The 27,820-nt window shown below is 52.2% G+C and overlaps 1 protein-coding gene across 6 annotated transcripts in view; it reads right to left on the bottom strand.

Moving 5' to 3' along the window:
- Positions 1–559: 559 nt before the first annotated feature.
- KRBA1 (KRAB-A domain containing 1) overlaps positions 560–27,820 on the bottom strand; it is a 42,802-nt gene continuing 15,541 nt past the window's right edge. The window contains exons 7-29 of one of the 6 annotated variants that reach the window (XM_054992028.1): positions 27,598–27,753; positions 26,138–26,275; positions 25,142–25,318; positions 23,304–23,510; positions 22,636–22,803; positions 21,486–21,635; positions 20,839–20,967; positions 20,351–20,500; positions 20,070–20,219; positions 19,358–19,441; positions 18,162–18,287; positions 17,178–17,342; positions 16,597–16,770; positions 15,519–15,686; positions 12,275–12,439; positions 10,809–11,051; positions 9,749–10,048; positions 8,094–8,255; positions 7,032–7,202; positions 6,311–6,475; positions 6,075–6,212; positions 4,136–4,300; positions 560–3,194 (exon numbers count right to left, since the gene is read on the bottom strand). In XM_054992028.1, coding sequence (XP_054848003.1) covers positions 2,233–3,194; positions 4,136–4,300; positions 6,075–6,212; positions 6,311–6,475; positions 7,032–7,202; positions 8,094–8,255; positions 9,749–10,048; positions 10,809–11,051; positions 12,275–12,439; positions 15,519–15,686; positions 16,597–16,770; positions 17,178–17,342; positions 18,162–18,287; positions 19,358–19,441; positions 20,070–20,219; positions 20,351–20,500; positions 20,839–20,967; positions 21,486–21,635; positions 22,636–22,803; positions 23,304–23,510; positions 25,142–25,318; positions 26,138–26,275; positions 27,598–27,753 — 4,613 coding nt within the window. In that variant the 3' untranslated portion in view covers positions 560–2,232. The remainder of the gene's footprint in view (positions 3,195–4,135; positions 4,301–6,074; positions 6,213–6,310; positions 6,476–7,031; positions 7,203–8,093; positions 8,256–9,748; positions 10,049–10,808; positions 11,052–12,274; positions 12,440–15,518; positions 15,687–16,596; positions 16,771–17,177; positions 17,343–18,161; positions 18,288–19,357; positions 19,442–20,069; positions 20,220–20,350; positions 20,501–20,838; positions 20,968–21,485; positions 21,636–22,635; positions 22,804–23,303; positions 23,511–25,141; positions 25,319–26,137; positions 26,276–27,597; positions 27,754–27,820) is intronic. The other 5 variants (XM_054992031.1, XM_054992029.1, XM_054992030.1 and 2 more) reach the window with 5 other exon arrangements.

The raw sequence follows: 27,820 nt of genomic DNA, 5'->3' as shown, positions 1-27,820 counted from the left end.
CTCTCTCAGTGCTCTCTCAGCCCCACCCACCTCACAGGACAATTGTTGAGAGGATAACCATTTTGTAAACTGCACTGAGTGGGCGTTAATTTTGGTGTAATGGTTAAGAGCGGCGGGACTCTGGAGAACCAGGTTCGATTCCCCACTTCTCTGCTTGAAGCCAACTGGGCAGCCTTTGGTCAGTCACAGCTCTCTCAGAGCTCTCTCAGCCCCACCCACCTGACAGGGTGATTGTTCTTGTGGGGATAACAACAACACACTTTGTAAACCACTCTGAGTGGGTGTAAAGTTGTCCTGAAGGGCGGAATATAAATCGAATATTATTAGGTTGTTATAGTTCAGTGTTGAAGGCCAAGGAGCCATGTGGGAAAAGGGACGCTCCGTAGCGATGTGCCTCACAGGGGCAGCGAGGGATCAGAGTGGGTTCTCTGTGACCTCCCCCCAAGTTGGAACAGGGAAAGGGTCTCCTGTGAGGACCTGGCTTGGTGAATGATGGCTAACACCCCTCAGGCACCCCATGGAGGCTCTTTCAGGCCACCTGTCCCCTCTGCTGTCTTTATTATTCATATACAGACAGCCCAAACTAGATCACAAGGGCTCAGGAGTGGGTTCACAGCCATGGAGAAACCACATACCGATATAAAATATTATACAAACAATACTTTAAAATATAAACCCACACATTTTCAAAACAGTACTTCTCAAATAACCCTGAATCGTCTCCAGCCAGCCAATGACTGCCCAACCAACGGAGTCTCACAGCGCCTCAGAAACCCCCCCAAGGACAGGATCTGGTTGACCGTGGCAGAAAGGCGTTCCCGAGGCAAAGGTGCGGCCAGCTGGGTGACTTTCTGCTGGCACCTCCTTGCCAATAAAACACGGAGGATCATCAGGCTTCAGAGGGCACCTTCGGCCTGTGCAGGCAATCAAGGAGGCCTCTCGCCAAAACCAGCTCCCGGAATCACACCCAGGAGACGACAGACGAGCAGAGGGCAGGTCACTTCAGCACTCCCAGCATGGAGCATGGCTTCCACACCCTCCCTCCTGGCATCCAGCCGCCACCCAGCAAATTCCATGAACTGTCAGTATGTGGTCTGAAGCAGAGAGAATAGGGGCACCTGCAGCCCTGTCACTCAGGGCAGTAGGCAGGAAGCGTTCCCGGGGACCTTGGCCCAGGGGCACCACGGCATCCACATCCTCCGATTTTGTCAAGGAGCCTCGGATGTGTATAGAACATGAGGGGAACCTTTCAGAACTTCAGAGGGGAGGACTCAGGGTGGGGGGTGACAAGCAATCACTCTCTGGATTCCCCTGAGCAGAACAGCTTGAGAGCAATACCCATAGTCTCTCAGTACAGTGGTTCTCACCAGCAGGGACACACACCACTGGTGAGACGCAGACGTACTCCAGGAGGGTGCATGGGAGGGGCTGTGGCTCTGGGGTAGAACCTCTGCTTGGCATGCAGAAGGTCCCAGGTTCAATCCCAGCTTCTCCAATTAAAAGCATCAGGGGGTGGGTGATGGGAAAGGCCTTCCTCTGCCCGGGACCCTGGAGAGCAGCTGCCGGTCTGAGTAGACAATAGTGACCCTGATGGAGCCGTATTCTGGTTCAGTGTAAGGCAGCCTCATGGATGTATCAATAACGGTGACTAAGAATTCACTGTCCCTCCATCCTCTTATCCACCTGCGAACGTGACCTGCCCTACCTGCATGAATTAGTCACCTGTGACCTTCTGGCCTGGCCTTGCTGGTTCTCCCGCTCCCGCTCCCCGTGCCCACCAGTGAGGGTCTTTGACGGGGGGCTTCCCACCGACTCCTTACCTGCCAAAGATTATCCAGTGTACTTCTGCATTTTTTGTATCTCTTTAAGACGTACCATAAATGATAAATATAATCAACAGTATGCCTGTAGAAACACCAGAGGCTGAGAACCACTGCTCTGCCCCCGTCCATCCTCCCGTCACATTCCCAAGACCCGGCCGGCACTGACAGGTTTCAAAAGTCTAGCAGAGTCAACAGGGCGAGGTTGTCCTGATTGACTTGCCCCCCGTTCTTGAAAGTACAGCAGGAGGCAAGGGGTGTGTGTGTGTGTGTGTGTGTGTCTCGTTGTTCACCAGCATCATCGCCCTGCCTCCCGTACACGGAATGGAAAAGGCAGTTTGGTCTCAACTGGGGCAGCTGCTCGCAGCAAGCCCACTTCCCTTCCGCGTTCCTCTGGTACGCGCAGGTAGTGTCACAGGCTGTGTTGCTCAGGGCTCCCTGTGGAATGGCATATTCCATGACCCGCTGGGCCTGTCAATGGATCTGTGTCCCAGTTTCCTGTCCCCGTCCCTTTAGAAGCCCTGCCCTCCCTCTCGCCTGCAAGGGGCCCGGAGCAGGCAAGAGATCCCCGGAGCCCTTGGGGCCGGGCATAACAGGAGGAGTGTCTGGCGGCAAAGCAGAGGTCTGCAGCCCATCTGGTTCTCCTGAATGTCCCAAACGGGAACCTTCTGCGTTGAGAGGGCGAAGAGCAGAAGTCCGGCAAGATGCTGACCTGTGCGCCAGCATAACTGACAGGGCGCGTGCGTGCGGCCTGCAAAATGGCAGCCTTGTCAGCAAAACGCAGGAGGCGGAACACCAGGGCACGGGGCCTGCCATTGGGGTCCCAGGACACGCCCCCTTGTACCCGGCGCGCACTCTCGATCTCAAGGGGTGGGGAATCCAGCAGCAATCCCAGCATGGCCGGAAGAGTCTTCTGCAAGAAGGATACAGCATCGCTGCCTTCCACGCCCTCCGGTAAGCCCAGGATGCGCAGGTTGTTGCGGCGGGAGCGGTTCTCCAGGGTGCGGCAGCGGCTCTCCATCCGCCTCACGTACTCACTCAGGCACCGGTTCTCCATGCGGAGGGCGGCCAGCTCAAGAACCCAGCCCCGGGCATCCTGCTCCAGCCGGTCCACGTGGCTCTGCAACCGCGAGACATCTCTGCAAATGGCACTCATGTCCTCCGAAAGGCGGTCAAGCTTTTGAGACAGCACAAGGCCAACGGCGCCGTTCTCTGCTGGGCGCTCCTGGGTGTTCCCTCTTCCCCAGCTATAGAGGGGCGGAGGCTGGTCTAGGCTGGGGCACCTCTTCTTGGGTGGGTTTCCTGGCTCAGCGCCGCCTTGTGAGCTGAAGGTGCAGGATGAGGCACCTGGGATTTGAGGGTCACCCCCCTTAGCTGAAACCATGGGAAAAAGATAAGCTGCGCTTGCTTCTCTCACTACATTCCAGACTACTCCTGAGGAGCCACACTTCTGAAAAAGGAGGAATCCTGCAATTTGTGCAATTATGCACATTTGTCTACGTATCCCTTTAGATTCATAACCTGCCCCATTCCCAAGGTGGTTAACAAGGCAAAGACCTCAACGTATCAATTGAGAAAATAACATTTTACCTTCACAAAACACCCTGCCCAATCTGACAGCAGAGACGTGCCCCAAGCCCCCCGTGGCTATTCCTAGTTAGGGGGGGTCTTACAGTACGGACTCAGGAGAGTTCTCAGTGGAACTGCTGTGCTCCAGCAGTTGAGGGCAGGGGGCTTATTACTTTACCGGAGATTTTTATTCCACCCTTTGAGAAATACACCGTCTCCCTCCATTGCATCATCACCACAACTCTGTGAGACAGATGAGGCTGAGAAAGAACGGCTGGCCCGAAGTCACCCAGCGGGTTCCAGGGCCGAGCCTCTCCCCAGGCCGGCACTCGCTCTTCCTCCAGTCTGGAACGGCATCTTGGCATAATGGATTCTGCACCTGCTACTCTTAAGGAGGGCAAAGAACCATGCAGGGCACTGATGCCCCGTCCCACGGCCCCACCACCAAACCCCCGTCCTGCTCCTTCTCTGTCATGAGAAATTTCACCAGACTTTCTTCATCTTGAAAACTTTCTTCCTCCTTTTTCAACAAGAGAGATTTTCAGGACATGGAACTTGGTGCCCAGTTCAAAGGTCTGTGCTTATGCAACCCAACCCAGTGGCAGGATACACACAGCTCTGGCTATCCATCGTGGAGGAAATAGACAGTATTCTAAAGATGGACGAGGCATGACTTGGGATATTTAGGATAACGCTTGACCGAAAACCCCAGGTGCTTGCTTGCCCCCGAACACTTCTTGGCTTACCTGTCAGAAGTGATCTTTTCATTCCACTCTTTGGGGATCTGGAATCGCTTTGCCTCTGAATGCTGAGAGACTGTGAACTCTCATTCAACACACACACACTTCCGTTTCCAGACGCTCCTGCCCATCTCCCCTCTGCACAGAGTGGGGTGCTTATCGAAGCCACGCCTGGTTTGGACAACAGAGCGCAACAGAGGTTAAGCGAAGAGTGTTCCCCTGGCTGGGCCACTGCATCAATCGGAGTCTTACTTTCTGCATAATATGTTTGCAATTATTTTACAAAGATCTGCAGAGGATCAAGTGCTGCCAAATCAAGGTTATGCCTCCAATAAACAGAACACAGCACTCGAAGGAAATAAAATCCCAGTTTAGGATCAAAGTCCTTGTTACACCAGGGGTCTGAGATCAGACTGCCCACTGTGTAGTTCATTCTTAAAAACAGCTGAGTTGGAGAAAGGTTGCGGGCTGCATCATTTCGTTCTTTGTTCTTGGGGGCCCTGGCTGCAATTCTCTCTCTCTCTCTCTCACTCACTCACACACACTGGGAAGAGCACCTGTCATTTTTCCCTTCCAAGGTTAACAGAAGTTGTGGAGGGGAGGATTCAAGCAAGAAAACGGCACCTTTGGTGGCATGAACCCCTTCCCCAAAGACATGACCCCACTCCAATCTTGGAGCCCATCACAATTCCTAGTTACACATCTGGATCACAGGTCAGCTGTGAATGTGTGACTCGGCCGTATAACTCTGTTGTGGCTTCTGCTTCTGAAGTGCATGGAGAAAAGTGTTTCTGGGATGGAGTGGAAAGTGCTCACAGGCCTCGCAAGGCTCCAAGCCCTGTGACGACTGCCCCAGGTCGCTGCCACACAGGGACGGTTCTCATTGTGCTGGGGCTGCTACCAGCAGCTCCACTGAGGAGGGTCCTCTGTGCGACCCCCTTGTGCCCGCCACCATCACCCTTGCTGCCAGAGCGCTTTTTGTCAGCTTAAAGGAACGGGGACAGGTATTCTGCTATAGTGTTACGGTACTATGGTGATACCACGGGACATCATGGCAGGTGCAAAGGAAATGTGAAGAAAGAGCTCTAGATGTGCCATGGGAGGTGCAGAAATCTGTTCCTTCTTGTCCACACACGCACGCACACGCACGCACGTGCGCGCGCGCGCACACACACACACACACACACAATCTACTTGGAGCACATTCTTTCAGGGAGTTTCAAGTGGGTAGCCAAGTTGGCCTGCAGTAGAAGATCAAGATTTGGTTCTGGTAGCACCTTAAAGCGCAACAAAATTCCCAGGGGGGTAGCTTTCAAGAGTCAGAGCTGACAAAGGGAACCTTGGCACCTGAAATCTTATACCCTGGAAATCTTTTCTCTAAGGTGCTACTAGACTCGAATCTTAATCTTTCAGGAAAGACTATACCAAAGCAGATTTCGGAAACCGCAGAGCGGACCAAGGGAAAACCTAGAAGGTGGGCAATTGTGCAATGACGTCATATGGACCCCCGCCCCGCTACTGTGTGGAAGCATCCTAGGCCATAGGGGAGTTCAAGGGGTGAGCGTCAGTGTCCCCTAATGACTACCAGAAGGACGAGTTCTAAACCCCTCCCTGAACACAGCGAGCCTCCCTTCTGAAAGAAGGTTTGCAAGCAAAAAACCTCCCTGGCAGGGTTGAGCCCTCCCAAGCGGGAGGGAGGATGCGGGGCAGAGGCAGCTCGTCTGGCTGCTCCTCTCCTGGTCCCTGACCCAAGGCGAGAACGTCAAAAGAGGCAGGGCAAGCCAGGGAGGCCCGGCGGAGGGCAGCGAAGGGCAGAAGTGTTGTTCTGTGGAGCCTTCAGCCCTGGCAAGGAACAGAAAAGGGAACGGGGAAAGGCCCGCAGTCCAGCTGCACTGAGCCGCGGGGAGAGAAGGCACCGCTCCCGCTTGCTGGGGGCTGCACTCACCCCACGGCTCACCTCTGTGCCCCCCGCCAGCCTCAGGGGCCGGGCTGGTTGCCAGCGCTTCCCTCCACGGACTGCTCAAGGGTGGGCTGGCAGGACTGGCTCTGCCGGTGGAACTTCCCTCCACACAGCTCCCTGCGCCTGTTGGAAGCAAGCCAAAGAAAGTCGTGTCATCTCAGGCAGCCTGAATCACCCAAGCCCACCTCGGCTGACGACCCCCATCAGAGGTGGCGGCTCACTTTCTTGAGACGCCCTCCCGCTGCCGGTATCCTCTTTCGTTTGCAAGCGTCTTGTCTCTCCTCGTGTGCTGCTGGCTGACCGGCTGCGTGGATCAGGGCCCTTCGCTGTTATCTCCTTGAGGCACCGGAGCAGGCCTTGGAGGGGGCTGCTCTTAATCAGCCGCTCTGCGCAATGAGAGACCCCTTCTCAACCAAGGCCTGCAGTTTGAGTATCTTGCAGGGCAACTTTTGCTCATTAATACAATTCCTATCCCTCTGCAACCTGAGGGCTTATGGCAGGCAGCGCTTTATGGTAAACCATCCACAGTTCTGTAAAACCAGTGAGTCAACCACCCACAAAACACTATATGGAATGTAAGTTACTCCAGACAAGGAGGTGGACCAGACTGCTTCTGATGGATGCCCAGCCTTTTTGTGGGCCATCAAGTGATGGGGCTCCACCAATGAACATCAAGGGATGAGTTGCCCTGTCTCAAAGACTATGGGGGGGGGGCGGAATGGACTGAAGACCCAAGATGCAGCATCCTTGCTGAAGCTAGCTGGCCTGGTCAGCACCTGGCTGGAAGACCCTCTGGAAACCCTAGGAATGCCCCCCCCACGTACACACATGACGCTCCGTGGCAGAATGGCAGGATCAAAATTCAAGTTGCTTCTGGGAATGTTGTTAGAAAACAAGAAGGAGCTCACAGAGGGAAGGAGCTCAAGAAAGAATTCCACTTGCCTTCATCCATGGAGGATGTGCCTTTCTGTGTGTCTTGTTCCCTTGGCTTAGCGCTGCCCACAGCATTGCAGGCAGGCAGTTTGGAATGGCGGTGTGGGTCAGCAGCCATTTCCGCCAGGTCATCTGCCAAGCTGCGGAGGCGGGCGTTGCGTGCAGCGGCTTTCCTTTTAACTGCAGGAAGCAGCAAAACAGAGGACTGGAGCAAGTCATGGAGACAGAGCCTCGCTCCTCCGCTGAGCCCTGCTGTCCCCGTACACAACTGATTAGGAGAGCCAAGCCCTACGACCGGCAGGGCCAGCAGACGCAGCACTTCGTGCCCTGCCCAACCTCGGGAGGGGGAGGCGAGGTGCCCATTCGCAGGCTACGCTGCCTGAAACAACTCTGCTTCCTGACAGGCTAGTTGACTAAGTGCAAGGAGGGCCTTACACCAAGAAACACCTGAACCTGTGATTCCCTGCCCACCCTGTTGTCTGAAGCAGAGGGTCCAGAGGAATCAGTGCATGTCTGCTGAAGATAGTAGCTGATTCCTCACATGTTGGATAATGCACTTTCAATGCACTTTAGCTATCGTTTGGAAGTGGGTTTTTTGTTTCACACTTGAAAAATTCAGTTCCAAATGGTCTCTAAAGAGGATTGGAAGTGCATTATCCAACGTGTGCAGAATCAGCCATTGTTTGGTTCCAACAGAGGCTGCCCCAACTTCACAGGAGGAGCCTATTGGTACGTGGGCAACAGTTTCCTTGGACAGCGACTGGGCTGCACCCAATTGTTAAGGACAGGGCTGCTTTGCACCCATGCTCGGCCCTCTGTCCAGCTTCCTGTCCTGTCCAGGCAGGACTTCATTTCGTTCCTAGCCTCTTCTTCCTCTCCAAACCGGGTGATCTACGAAGAAGGCTTGCCTTGCCTCTGATCCTGCACAGAGTTTGTTTTCTGACCCCATTTGCAAACAGCCCAGGCAGGATCAGGTCCAGTTGGCGCACAGGCGTGTTGTTCACCCTGGTCCCACCCCTCAACAGGTGCTGAAGGATCAGGAGGGGGCCCGTTTCAGATGCGGCTGCTCACCCTCAGTGAAGAGATTTTGGTCCGGGCCTTCCAGGCAGTTCTGTTCCGCTGAGGGACTGTCAAAGGAGTCCGGGGTGAGTGTGTCGGAAGGTATGAGGGGGCTGGCAGTTGTTTCCTTTGGGGAGCTTTGTGGGTTCTGGGTGAGGATACTGCCTGCCACACCTGGAATAAATGTAAATGCAACGTTCTCATCAAGCCCAAGGGGCTCCTCACAGGTCCAGGTACAGGCAAAGGCATCTCTGCGTCGAGGCTCTGCCTTCAACCCAGGCCTCTCCTCCTGAGCTGCACAGCTTGCTGGGATGGCAGGCAGAAGGAATCAGATAAAAAACTACAGATAAAAATTGGCTAAACGGACCCAGATTTAAACCTGGGTCTCCCACATCCAACACTCTAACCACGAATACTAGAACTCTAAATACTAGAACTCAACGGCATTCAGTGACGCCGATGGGCAGCGGAGTCGGGAAAGGACAAAAGGCAACACGACTTTATCTGACGAGTGACTGAAATGTGGAATGTGCTGCCAGAGATTGTAGTGATCGCCACTAGATAACTTTAAAAAGGAATTAGACGGATTTATGGAGGACAGGTCTGTGAGTGGCCGCTGGCCACGGTGAGTAAAGGGGGACTCCGTATTTTGTCCACCCTGAAACCCCCGTGTCACCTCCTGCCCCGTGCCAGCCTCTGCCAGTCTGGAGCCCAAGCAACTGCTGGGGTGGTTTGGTGGAGAACCAGCCCTGTACACAGGGAACAGCCTGGTCACGCAAAGGCGCTACACGCCTTCCTTGTCTCACAGCACAAGTGTGAGTGTAAACAAGTGGGGAACGGATGGGAGGTCAAGATCCCCTGCCAGGAACCCGAGGAATGAGCCCGGGAATCGGGCTGGATGGCCCTGGGATTCCTTGCCGGTGGGTTCAAATCTGCATTAACTGTTTCCAGCTGTGGAAACCAACAACAACTGCTGCTCAAAATCCAAGACTGGACCTGGGTCTTAAGGGGGGGAAAGTGCTACCTTTGCCATGGGGCTTCTCCGCTCCGCTCGCTCGCCACAAGACCAGCCGGGCTCCTGTTAAGGCTTTGCCAGAGATAAAATGGAGCTAGGAGCCAGTCCTCAGTGGCACCCCGCTGACTGTGAATGAGCCCAGGACTTTGGACTGCCTCCCTCTACCACCCACCGGCTGGGGCCTGCTTAGGCACGGGCGCCTCCCTTGCTTGCTTAGGCACAGGCACAGGCGCCTCCCTGCAGGCCTAGGCACTCACGTGGCACCTGGCTAAAACTGGGCTGCTGCCCGTCCTCACCCAGCATCAAGCCTGATCAAAAGAACCTGGGCAGCGGCCCTCCCGACATCCCTCTTGGGGGCCCAGAGGCACCAGCATCCCTCTTCAAGTCCCTGCAGTATCCAGCCCTGTCTCTGAGCCCTCCCCTTCAGTACTCTACTGGTCAGTGACGCTCCCTGGCTTTTCCTAACCCAGCCAGGGCACTAACACCAACGGCATGTGGCCGACGTATGGGTGGAGCAGGAAGGGGGGGGCAGGTGTGTTTCCTGCAGTGGGGGTTTCTCATCTGCCTCCTCTAACCCAGCCCAGGGCCCCAAGACAGGGTCCAGGAGCCTGGGCAAGGGCAGGGCCCCGAAGATCATCTTCGTCTCACTCACTTGTAGCACGTGATCCAGCAGTCCCCGCAGTGGGGCCCCGTGGGATCCTGCCCCCTTGAGTCTGGGCACCAGCAGCCGGGCTACTGGAGCGGAGCTGCTGGATGGCAGCCAGGCCTGTCAGACAGTTCTCCACACCACGGAGCGGGGAGGCGCTTCTGGTGCCCGTTTTGACAAGCTCAGGCTCTGGGGGGCAAGGAAAACCCCTTTCTTGCTCTGAGGGAAGAGACGTCGATGGGCTCCTCCTGGACCCTGCCCTCTTCTGCCCCACAGCTCCCTCCACGTCCGATACTTGGCTGTTGTCTGGAAAGACAAAGAATACTCAAGTGGGACAGGCCCAGGGCGGATCTTCTCATGACCCCCCCCCCCCCCGCCAACCTTGGTGCTCTTTCAAAGCACACCTCTGCCTCATAGCCACAGATACACTTCTCTTCCTAGAGCCTCTCCCTGGAGTTTGAGAGAAGCTCTGTGAAAAACCCACCTGAGCGAAGAGAAACCCACCCAATAAATTGTGCGAGCCATCTGCACATACCATATATTTATCTTGTGGAACTCACTGTCACTGGATATAGTGTTGGCTGCTAGCTCAGATAATTTTAATAGAGGATTAGACCAGTTTAGCAATGATATGTCCATCAATGGCTATTAACCATGGCAACTAGGTGGAAACTCCATGTCCAGAGGTAACAGCCCTCTAAATACGTTAAGGGGGAGGGGGACAACGCGGGGCCTTGTTGCCTTTGTGCCATTTGCAGGCCTTCCGGAGCAACTGGTGGTCTGCTGTGTGAAACAGGGTGGTGGACTAAACGGACCCGCCTTAGTCTGATCCTGCAGGGCTCTTCTTCTGCTGCTCTGACTCCAGGGCAGCCGCCCAGGCTGCTCTGTCCTCTTCCCCACTCCTAAAGCATCGTCTCCACTTTCCACCCCTCTGGCCACCCAGGGGCCTACTGCACTCCATTTAGATGGACCAGAGAGCCTTCAGGGTCCAAGCTGGCTCCCAGCCCTGGACCACCACCCCGTGTGAAACAGAGCGGCTGCTGAAACTGAGGCTCCCGGCCCTCACCCTGGCCGCTGTCCCACCATGCTGTGCTCCCTGGGCTGTGCCTGTCTTGCTCTGTTTCGCTGCAGCTGGAGGAAGCAGAGGAGACGCTCGGAGTGTCGAGGTAACTTGGCCGCTGGATCGGGACTTCCTTAAGGCAGCTCATCAGTCTGTGCAGGGGGGAACTTTCCACACCAGCTTCTGCTCCCCCGTTAGCGCAACCAGAGATGCTCGCTGGACACTGTGGGAGGCTTTCTTTGGGACCACCTGGCGGAAGGAAAAGGCAGCCTATCAGCCTGGACAAGGAGCCAAGATGAACAGGAACATTTAAGTGGTATTTTCAGAAAGAGAAATATATTTCAGAAGTCAGCTTTTACGTACCAGCAGCAAATTTTGGCACACCTTTTTGGGAATGAAAAGGAAGCAGAAATCCATAAATGCCGCATTAGCTTTGTTGCCAGACTGGCAGGTGTGACTGGCCCAGCCTGAACCCCCCACTCTGCACTAACCACATGGGCTGGGAACTGATCCACCCCCAGAGGTGACCACTGGGTGGGGGTGGGGGGCTGGTAGCCACACCACTCCAATAGCAATGGAACTGGGCCTTCGTCCGGATGCTCAATGGAAGTACGATTGTCATGAGTTTCTTTCTGAACTAGCTTCCATCTTTCTTCTTTGCAATGAGTATTTGCAACAGTATATTGGTGCAGAAGATTTGCTGCACCTTCACAAACTGCAAACTCCCATTTTCTTCTTTATTTCAGTATTTAAAAAGAGACCATGATGGGAGGGGGATGGAAAGCAGCCTCCAAGATGAATCATTTGCATTTCGGCTGAATAAAAAGATATTCTCCAGGAATGAGCTGAAATGGAAAGCTGTAAGGATGAGCTTGGGCTGCAACAACATGGCACCCTAGCCGCACAGCTGCCACTGAAAACAGCAGCTGTGTGTCCTCCTTCTCCCCCCATAATGTTTAGTACAACTTATTTTGTGTTGGAACATTACATCACTGTGCATTTCTCTGTCTCCACTACTGAAACCCAGTAATATAAAACAGGGTAGAGAAACACACAACCATGAGGCATCACACTGCCAGGTGAGGTGCACTGAACATGGAGGCGGGGGGTGGTGGGAGAGAATGACCCAGACATGTCTACAGTTTTCAACAATTGCGTATTTCAAGTAACATGTTGATTCAGCCCTACAGAAGCACCACAGTTCTACCCATGGTGGGCTATGAGATGAGATGGGCCCAGCCCCCTTGTTCTTCCCCTCTCTTGTCCGCAAAGGCACCTGCCACACGCTCCACGGCACGCACCTCTCTCCTCGTGGGTCCACACAATCCATGGCCAGTGCAGTGAAGGGGTAGAATACTGGGCTGGGGAGGCCAGAGGTTCCGGTCCCTGCTCAGACTGGGGGCTCTCTGGGTAGATGGACTCTGCCAAGTGCCCACAGGGGACCCTGCCCTTCTCTCTGCCATTCCTCTTACCTCCTGCCCACAGCTGTCGGGATTCGGCATCTGTTCTCCTCAGCTTCTGAGTGCAGAAGTCAGTGGTTGCTGCCAAGCAGTCTTGCAGGGAATTTCCACTCACGGGGATGTCTTTCAAGCAGTTCTCCAGGCCTTGAAGGGGGGGAATCCTTGGGTGGATGGCTGCTTGGGGGGGGGGGGGGTAGATAAACAGCAGCTGAAGACCAGTTCAGTGGCCAGAATCTCAGGGCTGTCATATAAAAGAACCTACGAGATCAAAAATCCTCCGCTCTTAAGTAAATTACACACGACTGTAAAAACGGGGTTGGACTCTGAGAGTCAGTATAATGCCATAGCAATCTGGCAATTTGCCCCATTTTTAAAAAAGGCTCTCTGTGTTGGGTGGATGGGAAATGTCAGGTACGAAGAGTGAGGCAAAGGATACGGAGCTGATGCGGGTGGGACCTCCAAAAAGCACTAGGAGTGCTGTCACATAGAGGAGGATTCTCCCTCTCCCAGCCACCCAAATTGTGTGGTTTTCACACGTCATCCTGCGTTCGTGCTCCTACCATAGGCAGCCTGCTTTTTTCTCTAAAAGAAATGCTTTTTTAAAAATCTGAGCATTCTTTTCAAGGTGTCTGGAAAGGAAGGTACAGTTTTGATTCCATTGAAAGGAGTGCCTCCCCCCTCAATCCATTTTTAAAAACGTTATGAAGAGTTTCAACTGGTGAAATGGGCTATAAATTTTAATAAAGAAATAACAATGGAGGCATGGGAATACTTGTGGAAGACTACAATGAAGACAACGACATGTACTAATATCAAAGAGAACATCTACAAAATGATCTATCGTTGGTACATGACACCAAAGAAGATTGCGCTAGGGAATTTGAACACTTCTAATAAATGCTGGAAATGTAAGAAGCATGAGGGCTCCCTCTATCATATGTGGTGGTCGTGTGAGGTAGCCAGGCAGTACTGGGGGGTAATAATAAGAGAAATGAGTGAAATTTTACAATTTCAAATTAATAAGAACCCAGAACTTCTGCTACTGAACTTGGGAATGGAGGGAATTCCAGCCCATCACAGGACGCTGATATTTTATATGACGGCAGCAGCTAGACTATTGTATGCGCAAAAATGGAAAGTACAGGAACTGCCAACTATCGAAGATTGGATTTACAAATTGCTGTATATGGCGGAAATGGACAAGATGACAAGAAAACTGAGAAATCTGGACTCAGGGCAGTTTAACACAGACTGGGAGAAGCTGAAACAATATTTGGAGAAGAAATGGGAGGTGGGAGGAAAACTGTGGCAGTTTGAGAACTACTGAAGTATAATAAAATGTAGAGGGGGGTGACTTTACCGGGGGGAGAAGAGATAAATGTGAATTTATAAGCAGTTAATTAACAGATTGACATATATATAGATATATATAGGTTAATAAATAGAATATTGATAGAAAATAATTAACTATAAGGATTAAATATAAGGATTGAGTAACCAACAATATTTTCTTTCTCTGATAAGATTTGTATAATGCACCAAACTGAATGTCTGAAGGTATAGACGAGTCAAATTGATTGACTATGTGATGAGAGTTATATAGAATTACCATAAAAAGACAGAATGAGTAATATATAGAGAATAAGTCAAATTGTTTGATTTAAATGTGCAAAATTTTTATGGTTTATGACATATAGGTTTATGATATATAGAAATATTTAAAAATGGAAAATGGGATAAATTGTTTATCTAAGATGGAAACAAAGACTTACAGTTTGGGTATATAACAAGAAAAATAGTTAAGGATGTACTGCTTAGTATAATGGAGAATATATATTTGTTTTAGATAGAGGAATTTAATAGAAGTAAGGGAAAAGGGACAAAGGGTTGGAAAACTGTTGGAAGTCAACAAAAGGGGGGGAAAGGGAGGGGGTTAGAAATGAAAAATTTGGGGGAAATTGAACGTAAATGTAAAAATAACGGATTCTAACCCAATAAAAAATTTTTTCAAAAAAAAAAAAAGAGTTTCAACTGGAAGGGAAAGGGCAGCTGAATTTAGGCTTCTAAAGATGTGTTTTTGTTTTTTTAAGTAATGAGGAACAGCACAATTGCACCGTAAGAATTACACTGGGCGGATCTCAACATGAAGAAAAAACAGGCGTTAGATTGCGAAGGAAAAATCCCAAAATGGACGGTATGTCTTGTGGGCTTCAGGGACAAGGAATACCTCCCTTCCTCTGCCTAACTACTATAATATTTAATTTTATTTTTTATCTTTGTAATGTTATCGTGTTATTGTGCTGTTACTGAACTACGGAAATTCAAAATCACAGTTCTGATTGCGTTTCCCAGCGCTGCAATTGACCCAGACAGGAAGGAGGAACCACCCACAGCCCCCCCTGCTCAGCACTGAAATGAAGCAAACTTGAGAGAGTGAAGCTGGTTCATTAGGTGGGGAGAGACTAGTGCTATAACAGACAGGCAAATGCAAGGGGTGGAACGCTGCAAGTTTTGTGTTATCCCTGAGCGGCACCATGCAACTTTTTAAAAGGCTTGTGTTATTATGCAATTCCGCTTCAGCACTATGCATGTGCCCAATAACAACAACAACAGTAACAACAACTGTGCTTATATACCACTCTTCTAAACAGATTAGTGCCTCACCCAGAGCGGTGAACAAAGTGTTATTATTGCCCCCACAATACAGCTGGGGAGCGGGACTGAGAGGAGGGGCTTCCCCAAGGTCACCTACTGAGCTCATGGCCGGAGTGAGATTCGAACCAGCAGAGTGCTGATTCGCAGCCCAACCACTTCACCACTATGTTAAAAAGGGAGAAAAGAGTGGGCAGGGATGCATGATGGAGGACAGAAAGCGATGGCAGGAGAGGGTGATGGTAATGAGAGCCTGATGGGAAAGGGAAAACACGGCTGATACCAGATTATATGTGCCGTGTGGAATCTCCACTGCAGATGCAAATTAAGAAAATATTGCACTGGCAAAATGGCGACAGTAAAAACCCCTAGTATGGAAGCACTCCACGTCTGGGAAAAATCACAGCAAAGAGAGGGAAAATACAGAAGCAAGACCAACAGAGATCCGTGTTGTGTGGATGCTCCCGAACGACTACAGCACAACAGTAAAGCCACAGCTGAGCAAAACAAGTCTCCATTGCCGCAATTCATAAAAGGAAATGCCCAGCCCAGACTTGCCCTGCCCAGTGCAACAGAACAAGCCAGCTCACAACTCTCGTCTTACCTTCCTCCTTTGCTGACCACTTGCCCATCTCGGGTTCGCAGCGTCCACTGGAAGAGCTGCCAAGAGAAGAGCTGGCACCGGGCAGGAAGCACTGGCTGTGCGGGTTTCTAGGGAGCGCCGTTGGGCAGCTGTCCAGGCCTGGCAAGGGGCTCCTGTGTTGGCTCAGGCCTTTGGAAAGAGGGCAAACAGAGCATGAAGGGCCGCCTCAGCCTCTCACGCCAGCCCTGGGCCAGGCTTCCTTTGCGGAAAGAGAGCAGCTGAGGGTCAGGGACTGCCGCATACCGATGGCCACTGGCAGAGGCTAAAGAGCACCGCTCGTTCACCACGTGGGACGGGGTAGGCTGATAAAAACAGGGAAGCAGCAGAAGTTTCTCACTTTCTGGTGAGAGTCCCCCATAAAAGATAAGCTTGAATGTGTCCCTAGTGGCCCCAGAAAAACATTTATTGGGACATAAATCCTCCCTGGCCATGTCCCAGAAGAAGATACGCACATCCGTTAGAGTGATGTTATCATTACAGTATATCAGCCTGGACTGAGATGGCCTTGAGACACGAATTCTCTCCCAGTCTAACCTACCTCACAAGGTTATTGTGAGGATAATGTGGAAGAGAACCATCAATACTGCCTTAAGCTCCCCAGAGGAAAATCAGAATAGACAGATGTGAACACACACAATGCTCCCTCGCTACGTAAAAGGTAAAGGGGGTCCCCTGTGCAAGCACCAAGTCATTACTGACCCATGGGGGGGACGTCGCATCACAATGTTTTCTTGGCAGACTTGTTGTTACGGGGTGGTTTGCCATTGCCTTCCCCAGCCATCTACATTTTAACCCCAGGAAACTGGGTACCCATTTTGCCGACCTCGGAAGGATAAAAGGCTGAGTCAACCTTGAGCCAGTTACCTGAACCTGGCTTCTGCCAGGATCGAACTCAGGTCCTCAGGTCGTGAGCAGAGCTTGGACTGCAGTACTGCCGCTTACCACTCTGCGCCACGGGTCTCTCGCCCCCTCCTTGTTCCAGTGCAAACACAATTCCTCAGTGAAACATCCATTTTAGAATCTGTAGACTGGAGCTTACCTTCCTCCTTCCTGGCCCACTTCCCTGTCTCTGGGGTCCACCTGTGCAGCCCATCCGAAGAGCCGCTGAAGGAAGAGCTGAGGGCCGGCGAAGAGGGTTGGCTGCGCATGTTTGGAGGGAGCTCCCTCAAGCACCTCTCCAGGCCTGGCAAGGGGGGCCCATTTCGGCCGAGTCCTGAGGGAACAAGGTCAGCAGAGCGAGCCAAGTTGCTTCTGCCTTCTGTTAACTTCCTATACCAGAAGCGGGTCACACAAATCCTAGCTGTTAGGGACCCACTTTTCCAGAAGTTACACTATGGTAAATTGGCAAGATTTCCTGCAGAATCCTCAGTTGTGCAACTCTGACCTGTACTGGGAATACATGGGCAAACTGGCCTTCGAGGGGCCTCGTAACTGTTGGGGGGGGGCATCTGGACTGAGAAACCCGCCCGGAGCCCCCCGTCCTTTCATGCAGGGGATGAGGAGGGTGCGCACTCTGAGAGCCATCAAATACTCTGCCCGCACAGCAGCGCCCGGACCTCTAATCGGCGGGCTGCCACGCCTGCTGCTAAACAATCCACAGGCCCAAAGCGCCGCTCTCACCGTCCTCCTTCTGTGTCCATTTCCCTGGCTCTGGAGTCCCTCTGGGGAGCCTGTCTGGGGAGCGGCTGAAGGAGGAGCTGTTGCCTGGTGAACAGAGCTGGCTGCAGGTGCTCACAGGCAGCTCCTTCCAGCGCCTCTCAAGGCCTTGGGGTGGTGTGCCAAGTCCTACGGAGCCGGGTGCGGAAAACAGCACATGCAAGCATAAGTGATCATTAGCCTGGTTTGTGCCGGTCACAAAGCAATGCCAGTTTCTTTGCCACATGTACACTCAGCTGAATGCACCACTAACCGTAGGACATCAAGGGTGCATGTCCACAAATGTGGCTCAGTTGTTAAACTATATATATATTTCCCAACAAGCCACTTTGGTGAAAGCATGAAGTTCCTTGAAATATGCATCAAAATGGAGGCCAGGGTGGAATTCAAGAGGCTGCTTAGAACGGCATTCTCTTGAAAGGTTCCCAGCGCTCTGTGCCAGGACTGGTGCCGGTTGCAGCTCCTTGAGGCAGCGGACGAGGAGGGCTCTGCTTGCTCCTGGCACTGTCTGGCTCCCCCCCCCACCACCGGGGATTCAAGCTGAGCCCTCGGGTAATGCCACGGGGTCCGGCAGGGGTGGTGGTGCTGGCTGGACCTGGCAACACAACACCTGAACCAGCCCTGGCCAGTGGCTGGGAAGGAGTCTGAGGAAGGGCTGAAGGTTTTGGGTGGAGTCTTAGAAGCTCTGGGGTCCGCCACCCAGCATCGCCAGCAAAAAGGCTGTCAGGTGGCAGGATTGGGAAATGCCTCCCTCAGCCAGAGAGCCTGGAGGAGCTGGGAGCAGCTCAAGGGGACAACAGTGAGCTCAAGAGAGCAGCTTCTGAGGTATGTTCCACTAGCAAGATATATGGCAGGCACCTCCTGACCCTCTCCCAAGGTATCTGTGGCAGCACACAGATATTCAAAGCAACGTGCACAATCAACACAATTCTGCATCTTCTTCCTGACCTTCTCTGCATTCTTGCAAGGCCCCTGGTCCTGCCTCAGGTTTCCTCCATTCTGCAACTCGACCGAGCGGCAGGTGTGTCTGTTTTGCCCCTGGCTCATGAGGAAGCAAGTTCTCCACAAGGGGCTCTGTCAAACAACAGGGAAGCAGGTGGGGAGTAAAGGTGCCTTAGACGGACTTGAAGCATTCCTTGGTCCCTGTGTGGTGTGCAAAGACTTCTCGTCCTTCTCAAATTAGGCTAACGACACAGCCCTCCACGGAGTGCAGCATTTTGGAGCTCCGAACTTCACAGCAGGAGTTGCCCAACTTTCATGCCAGGGAATCACTTGTGACAGAGTACAGGCCTGCTGCCACAAACTGCAGCCACACTTTGTGTCTTTCTCTTCCACCTCATTCAGACTGTACTTTACAGTAATGGAAGCTGGGCCAGCCATTGGGGTGGGGTGGGGAGAATGCAACATGGAGCTGCTGTTGTGTTCCCAACCGTCCCAGAGGCAGCAGCACAAATGCAGTTTGATATTTTCATGTTTGTGATGTCAGGGGAGTGGACTTTTTTGCTCTCCCCATGACTGTGCGCCCCCTTCATGCACCCCTCAACACAAAAACGGGCACAACTTCAGGGGTATCAGCCAGAAGGCATGTCAGAGACCTCAGACCACATTTATGCCCCACGTGGTACCATTTATGCCGACATTACTCAAAGAGGCTTGAGTGCTTTGCTGCTTGCCACAAGGGTGAGAAAACTGGAAGGGATTTTGGGCACAGGGCAGGAAGGGAGAAAGGGTGGAGGACGGCCCTTGCTGAAGCCGCCCACTTCCATAACCAGGAAGCACGGGCTGCAGCTAACCTATCACCCCTTCGGGCCCTGGAGACGCCCCTCTCCTCCTCAGTTAGAGACCACGTCAGTTAATGAGCAGGCCGAACCCCCAAGAGACCAGCAAGCTGTTCCAGGCTTCTTCTGGCCTGCAGCTCCCCAGGAGAGAACCCAGAGCTGAAGCAGAGACGCCGCCTGCCAGCCCTGGCACAGCCAAAGGGCAGGAGGCCCCAAGAATGTAGACGTTCCTTCAGGCAAACATCTACTGATGTCCTTTTCTGATGGCACTGCAGAGGCAAAGCATGCCAACCCCCGTGGAAGAAGAAACCTGGGCATAAGCCACAGCCGGCCCCAAAAGGCACAGACCAAACACTGCCACCTTACCGAAGATGGTGGATTCTGGCGGTACACAGCTGTGGGAGGAGACTCGGCACAGCTTCTCCAGCGTTGCCTGGTCATCGCACAGTTCTGGAGGGGAGAAGAGGCAGGCTCAAGGTGACGCTTTCATTCTTACCGGCAGGACACCAACATTGTACAAGGGGCTTTATGAAGCAGCACAAGCAAAACCAGAGCAGAGCTGACAAATTAAATCCTGCCAGGAAGGGCAGGAGGGAGATGCAGGGGACAGCCAATACACAGCTGCAAAACACTTGGCATGGAGGGACTTGGTTTCTCGCCCTGAGAACGCTGCCAGTGCCCCTGGGTCTGGGCCTCCCCAAAGATCCCCAAATGGGTCAACCCTTGGCCCTCTACACCAGGCAACACTTGAGCAAGTGGCCTTGTGCCGGGAACAGAGCCCGGAAGGAACCGGGCAGGCACCCAGGGCCAGATGTGCAGCCGAGCCACTGCCGGGAATGGGGCACCGTGAGGAAGGCGCTGAGGCACCACACAGCTTTGCTGGTTCCCAGAAATCAATGGCACAGGTACACCTTAAGGCTGCCCCACTTTCAGCTGGGTCTCGTCGAAGGCATCGCCATAGGAGCCTGACCCAGGAGGGGAGGGGGTGCCTTGCTTGGAGTGACCAAACGCACGGAAGGGCCTTGGGCACGCACGCCACCTGGGTCCTGCCCATGCCTTCTGCCACCCTGCAGCATACCCAAAGCTCCTCTTCTTCCTCCTTTTCTTCTCTCTTTTCCTCCTCCTCCTCTTTTTCCAGCCAACATCTTAGCAGGGTTAGAACTGGGGACGGGTATTTCCCTCAAGCAGTTCAAGAGGCCATGGAGAGGGCTGGTTGCGGGGCTCCACTCTGCTTGGGAAACAAGAAAGGATGGCTCAGGGCAGACAGCAAAGGGGCTGACCCCAGACCCCCGGGCCAGAGGCAGCTCCCCTTTTTTGCTCTTGTAAGCCATCTTGGACACCCCGTGGGCTCTCTCTCACCCTCCGAATATGGCACCCAATGTCCCGGCTCCCTGATGCTGTGAGCAGGGTGGCGGTTTGGCAGCGGGGCCTGCAGGTCTCTCTCCTCCTCCGAGGCCTCCTCCAGGCAGCCCACCAGGATTTCCAAGGGGGCGTCCTCTTCAGTCTTAACTGCAGCAAAGAAACAATTCCAGAGGGGCTGCTGTGTTGCCTGTTCCAGCAAAAAAAATCAAGCGACCCCTTAAAAACCAACAAGTTTTTATTCTGTGTGAGCTTTTGTGGACCAGAATACAAACTTGTTCAGCTTTACGGTGTCGCAAGCCTCCCATTTATTTTTGTTACAAAGACCGAGGGGGCTGGTGACAGGACAGAAGTTGCTTCTTTCCTGCCCACGTAGGCCACACTGAGCTCCTTGGAGGGAAGGCAGGACGATGGATGGACGGACGGATGACCAGCTATCCCAACTCAGCAAAAGCAGGCCGGAGCCCAAGGCACAAAGGATGGCTCACTTTTCACACAGAGGGCCCCAGACTGCTCGGCTGTCCTCTCCCTTCCTGCAGCTGTGTGTGTGCTGAGGGAACGGCCAAGCCCGTCCAGGCCCTGGAGTGGGGGGCTGGCAGAATCTGGCTCCATTTTAACTGCAGAAACACCAGAGAGAAACGCTACAGTTAGACTTGCAGCCACAGAACCACCTGCATCAAGACTGGCCCACAGGTGACCGAGGCAATGGCACCCCTTCCCCAGGAGGGGTAAAAAGATGCCCATAAACAGTAATAATTGACTACTTGCTATTGGGATGCTCCGAAATGGGCTACCTCGCCCTGCCTCATGGGGTCCCCAGCCCTGAATCCCCAGCCACTACAAGCAGAGCCATCTTTCCTTGAGTGTGCGTGCGTGTGTGTGGAGGGGTCCTTTACTACTGCTTGCCAGCCCCCCCCCCCCCCACAACCCAAGGATCATCTAACCTCACACTTAGGGTGTTTTTCTCTTTCCCCTCCCCTCAAACATCCCATTCCGCTCCACGGGAGAGCGCGCCCTTGGCGCCATTTATGCTGGGTTTCGTGGTTCGGCTGCTTTTGATTCATGCAAACGGAGGCAGCAGAACGGTCCCGTTTGCCAAAGAAACCCACAGGCAGTGACCATCTCACAGAGGTACCGGCTGCACGTGGGCCGCCTGCCTCTCTCTCTGGGGTGCGTACTCCCCCGCGCCCTCCAGTCCGGAGGGTGGAAGCGCTGCTGGCTGGCGTCACAGAAGGGCTGGATCCTTCCCGGGCAGGGGTCTCCTCTTCAGAGTTTTCGGTTTTAACTATAGACAGAAATACAAAATCAGGATTATTCTGAAACGCCAGCAACGTCAACGAAAGATTTTGGAGAAAATCAGAAATTCAGACACGTGTTAATTGACACGGCACTCCGTGAGCAGACACATCTGGAGATTTGAACCTCATTCTCCTAAATCCTAGTTTGAGACTCTAACCACTAGACAATACTGGCTGTAGTGACAAGGGCTAAACGTCACGCTATTGGGTACTATCTGCTTATGTAGATAATGTGCCTAGTAGTGAGTTTCCACATTGTGAAACATACCATGGAAATTATGCTTTGTTTCAGACAGAAAATCTCTTTGCCTAGCTTTATGCTGGTTTAAGAATTTTTTGTGCTACCATTGGATCTGGTCACTGAATGTCCCAAGTATTGTTCACCATTGTACTTTGCTCAGTTCTGGCTGTGGGTTATATTGCATTTTCACTCCAACTGCTGTAATCCGCCTTGGACTTGAGTGAGAAAGGTGGACTACAAATAAATAAATACAATCATCTGGATCATTTCTGGACCCATCAATCAATACAGACACCAACCATTCTATGTGAAGGGCCATTCATTCCGAGGAATGAGGCACCCCATTTTTGCACAGCAATGAGCCACCTGAGACCAGGAGAAACCTGTCACAACCTTTTAATCGGTTTATACATCCATCACAGCTACCAACGTTTTTACACAGAAACAAAAGCAACTTGGTACTTCTATCCTGCATTTTAAAAACATCTGCCAGGGTTGCTGGCTTGATACCTCCAGAGGAAGCCAGCAAAGGCCAACTGAAGAGCATAAGAAACGGCTTGGGGCAAGTTACTGCCTGGACAAGCTCAAGCGCTTAATTTCCAGTGGGAGCCACGTCTGTGGCTGAGTCACATGACACACCAATGGGCACCTTAGCAGGCACAAGAAACCAGAGAGAGGCCAGGAAGGAGCACATGTCCTGGCAGGAGAGGGCTGGAAGGAACCAAGGAAGACGCATAAACACTCACCCTGGACGGGAGGAGAGCCACTCGCCACTTCTCTCCTTTTGTGCCCTGAGACCTCCCGGCCCCCACCTGTGGAAACCTTGCGAAAGGCTTGGTGGGAATGAAGCGGCTGATGAACAATGAGGTCCTTCAGACATTTCAGCAGGCCCTGGAGGGGCTTTTCCTCAGCTGCTGTTTTAAAAACAAATAAGGTTCCAACTCTGATGGCTGCAGGGAAAAGCTTACAAACGCCTAGGGGGCCTGTTGATAAAACCTCAGGTGTGAGGTCAGGGAAGGGAGCAGGGCTCTCAGTTCCCAAGAGGTGGGGCTTTGGTGCTCTGCAGATCCCACCCACCCCTCTCCCCGCATTAGCTATGTTTCCAGGACTCTGCCTTTTCAGCCGCACTCCCAAGCCTGACTAGAACTCTGCAAGATTCTCTGACAATCTGACTCTGGGAAGCAGACCCAACAATGTAGAAGAAGACAACCTATGGAAATTTATTTCAACTGTTCTGGCACTGGAAGTTGCCGTGGCCTGTGGAAGTGAGCATTTGCCCAAAAGCTGCCCGATAATTTCTGACTGGGCAAAAGTTTATCTCAGATCAGGCCCATGTGAGTAACTCATTCCCTTCATCATTCGTCTGGGAGCTCCTCTTCATCAGGAAGTTAATAGTCCCCCACAGAAGACACACCTTGGACACCATTTGGGGAGCAGTGCCTGGAAGCATTCTTGCAACTGGCTCGCCCGCTCCCGGCCTCAGGCGTCCGCCTTTCTTTCGGAGTGCAACCATTAGAGAAGGAAGCAGCTCCTGACGTGCCAAGGGATGGATCTAGCCCGTTTGTCGCAACTTCCCTCTGGGGGCTTGGAAAGGCCTGACGTTCAGGATCTACAGCAGCTTCTATGGAAATAACATAAAAAGCATCCACCTGGGGCTCAAACAGCCTCGTCACCAAAATCCGCAAAAAGAAAAAAAAACCCACAGAATTCAAGGGCAAAACTGTGCGTTCGTGTCCACGTGACTGTCCTGCCAAGGACGTGACTTGCACATCAGCACTTTCAATGAACTCGCATTGTATATCCTCAGATTAGCCTTTTTGCTCCGTGCAAGATCTAATCACTTTAGCACCTGTTTGTGTTTTTAAAAGCTCTAGGACAATGATGCAGTGTAACTGCAAGCAAACAAACAGTAATGCTCTCTACACAGGTCCCACCTTGAAGCCTCCAGAACACCATAGCTCAGTTATTATCAGGAGCCAGGCACAGCGTGCATATTACCTCCCACTATGTAGACATTCCACTGACTACCCATCAGTTACCAGGCTCAATTCAAGGCGTTGGCTATCACATAAAAAGTCCTTCCTGGCCTTTCCCCCTCATATCTATGGGACTACCTCTCTCCATGGTAGCTTTGCTCATCTGAGCAGGGCCTTCTGCAGGTGAACCCCTGCAAATGGGCAAAATCACCAGCTGCCCACACACGTGTATTCTCAGTGGTGGCCCCTACCTTATGGAACGGCCTGTCTGAAAAGGTCAGGAAAGCTCCCATTCTCCTGGTTTCCCACAAACTATGCAAAACTGAACTATTCAAGATGGTTCTTTACACAGGTAATAAGGCTGTGCTGTACAGAAATGGTTCAAAGAGATGCACCGGTCAAGGGATAGGTCTGTACACCTCACTACTGTGCACAGTCTGCTGCTGTAAGTATTCTCCTATTGGATAGTTCTGCATCATTTAATATGTCATGTCAAATTGCTTTTGTTTTCAGCTCTGTATTCAAATTTCTGCAACCCAGACCCTATTGTACTGCTTACTGACTGTCCCTCCACTGATTGTGTTGATTTCCACTGTGTAATCCGCGCTGAGTCTCAATGAGGAAGGGAGACCATGAACCTCATAAATAAAAAATAAAATACATTAAAAAAATATGTGCACAAATCAACGAAAAGGAAAGCAAGGGGAGGGGCACTGTGAGCTGTGGTTTGTCCAGCCCAGCCCAGAAGTGTCTCCACTGACAGTTTTTTCCACCACATCAGAAGACGGCTAGACTGAGGATATGTGAGGAACTCTAAGACCTTGTAGAAGACTCTAAAAACGATAGCCCAGGAGAGGCTACCCCAAGGAAGCTGCACGCTCCTGGTATGTAACTTGTCACCTGAAATACATCCAGGCAGGTTCCACACAACTGCATTTCAAATGGCCCACATGTTAGGGACGCCAGGCTACCACCTGGCACCCCACAAAACTTGGGCAGGGCAAGGGGTAGACGTGACATCACACAGCTGACACTCTGGAAACTCTATGGTATTACCAAAGAGTTTTCAGAGCACTGGCTGACATACCGACACCACATCTGGGTGAAAGCCTAGACACGAAGGCGACAGATCGCACAACGCCATTTCTGCTCCCCACTCTCTCTCACCAGCCTGGATGCAAGTGGGCTAACAGCACGCCTGCCGCACAGTGCAGCACATCGCACTGCTGAGCTGGCCTTGGATTATGGAGCCACACTTCCCCCCACTGCTCTGTACCCTCAGAGAGGTGCGCTCCAGCCTCAGGTTCCGTCCTCTTCTCTTCCACGTTTCCAGTGGCCCTGCAGGTGAGCGATTCGTCAATGGGGGCTTCGGGAGGGCCGGGCCTGCCCACAGCGCTAACCTTCTCTCCTCTGTTGTGGATGGAGGGTTGTTCCAGGGCAGCATCTGCTTTAGCTAAAGGAACAACAAACACCGTTTCAGCACTTGCTACGTGGACCTTGCACCAAAATGCATGAGTGCATGAATTCTAAAGCCCCCCTCAAAAAACTCCCCTCCCATCATTTAGCTTACAAAAGTCCCAACAGACACCCCCAGCTGAGGCACAGCTGAACTGAATCCAGCATCAAACTGAAGAATGTAACATTCGTAGTTTTCAGCGTGATGTAATAGTTAGAAGGTCAGACGAGGACCTGAGAGACCCCGGAAGATGGCTGGGTGGCGTTAGGCCAGTCATGCCCTCTCAGCTTCACCTACCTCACAGGGTTGTTGTTTTGAGGTTAAAATGGAGAGGGGAGAATATCGTAAGCTGTTTTGTGTCTCATTGGAGAGAAAAGTGGAATATAAATATTTAAATAAATAAAAATGATAAATGTTTTTTCTTGGAACATTCCACATTTTAAAAAACAACTGGAATGCTAGATATAAACTTGAATCTTGGCTGCAACAAAATTTCTAGGACCTCCCCCACCCAACATATGCAAATTCTGGGAGGCTGTGGAGTTTCATTTGGATGGAACAAAGGACCTACAGGCGTGAGCAAAGGTGCCCAGCACAACCCAGAAGAGGCTCCATGCATGGAATCTCTCTCTCTCTCTCTCTCTCTCTCTCTCTCTCTCTCTCTCTCTCTCTCTCTCACACACACACACACACACACACACACACACACACACACACACACACCTGCAAAGGCCTGGCTGGGCAATTTCCACTGCTCGGGGAACGGGGCGCCTTCCTATGCGATGGACACTGAGTGCCCTGTGGCATCTCACCCACCTGCAGCCATCGAAGCAGCAGGCTTCACCCCAGTGAGGCTCTTCAGCACGCCGGACTGGGGGAGCCTGTCGCGAGGGGCTCCTTTCTCAGACTTCAGTAGCCTTCGTGCCAGAGCATCATCTGTGTTTGTGGCCATATCTGTCCAAGCAAACAAACAACACAAAATGCAGAAGGGCTTATCATGGACGGGACTGACTTCATTGCCGTGGGAGTACATACGTTTGCATCATACTAAACAGTTCTTTGAGCAGAATGGCAAGATGCCTTATTCTCAGCGGCTATGGGCCCAAACTGATTACTAATGCCGATGAATACCTAGTATTAGCCATGTTTGTGTCCTCCCTTTCCTCAAAATGTGTATGAGGCGTCCATTTCAATCTCACAACAGCCGTGTGAGTAGAACTCAGTCGAGAGAGAGAGAGGGGGGGCATTCTGTGAGTTTCTCAGCTAAGAAGGGAACTCTGCTTTAAGCCCATCAACACTGAAAGCCACGCATAAAACACACTGGCTTCCTCCGTGTGACATGATGTTGTGGGGATAATAATGACGTATGTATTGTCGAAGGCTTTCACGGCCGGAGAATGATGGTTGTTGTGGGTTTTCCGGGCTGTATTGCCGTGGTCTTGGCATTGTAGTTCCTGACGTTTCGCCAGCAGCTGTGGCTGGCATCTTCAGAGGTGTAGCACCAAAAGACAGAGATCTCCCAGTGTCTGTCTTTTGGTGCTACACCTCTGAAGATGCCAGCCACAGCTGCTGGCGAAACGTCAGGAACTACAATGCCAAGACCACGGCAATACAGCCCAGAAAACCCGCAACAACCAATAATGACGTACTTTGTAAACCACTCTGAGTGGGCGTGGTCTTGAAGGACAGTATATAAATCAAATGTTATTATTATTATAGACTGCCTGGCCACAGTGCAGGAGAGGAGCAGGCGCTTTGCTTTCGGATCAGTCCCCAACATCTCCAGTCACAGGACTCAAGTACAGAGCCGGGAAGACCTGAGAGAATGATAACCAGCCAGGGGGACCAAAGGCCGTCTATGACGCCAAGCAAAGGAGCTAAAAGGAGCCAAAGGCTGGGAGGTTCCCCGTTTGCCAAAAATTCACCAGGAGGCTTCAGCCACGCCACTTTCTCTTCCCCAGCTGTACGTCTGCAGTACGGAGGCTGGCCTACCCAGCAGGACTGCTGCCAAGAATTCCACCGTGTCAATGAAGCTCTTAGAGGAATGCAAATTATTACTCTCTGATCTGCAGTTTTGTTTACTGCTTTCCCTCTGAAGGGGCGTCTCCGATGGGAATGCTGCCAGGAAGGCTAATTCACACAGGGCCTTTCCTCTTCCCTTGGCCTGAAGAAGTGTCCTGTGTAAGTCAGCAGCTCGCTTCCAATGTTTCACAGACTGAAAGAAAGCAGGGCCATGTGACCCCCCCACCCCCCATGATTGCACGTCTGATATTCACCCTGTGTGTCCAGTCCGTGCAACCGAGTGTCGCCACAGTCTGCCAGTGTGCTACTGCCAGGAGGACTGGGGGGGCTGCCCAGGCCCCCAGCGGCATCTGCTGAGTCACTCTCCAAGCTCAGGGGATGCCAGTTCTCTGTGGGGGCTTCAGTTTTGGCTACAAGAAGAGAACAAACTCAAATTAGGGCCTAATGCGATGGTGCCATGATCCCTGCAGGCCCTTT

Source organism: Eublepharis macularius, chromosome 11, assembly GCF_028583425.1.
Source record: "Eublepharis macularius isolate TG4126 chromosome 11, MPM_Emac_v1.0, whole genome shotgun sequence".
Taxonomy (NCBI): domain Eukaryota; kingdom Metazoa; phylum Chordata; class Lepidosauria; order Squamata; family Eublepharidae; genus Eublepharis; species Eublepharis macularius.
The sequence above is the reverse complement of the archived record's forward strand: the minus strand, read 5'-3'. Positions and strand labels throughout refer to the sequence as shown.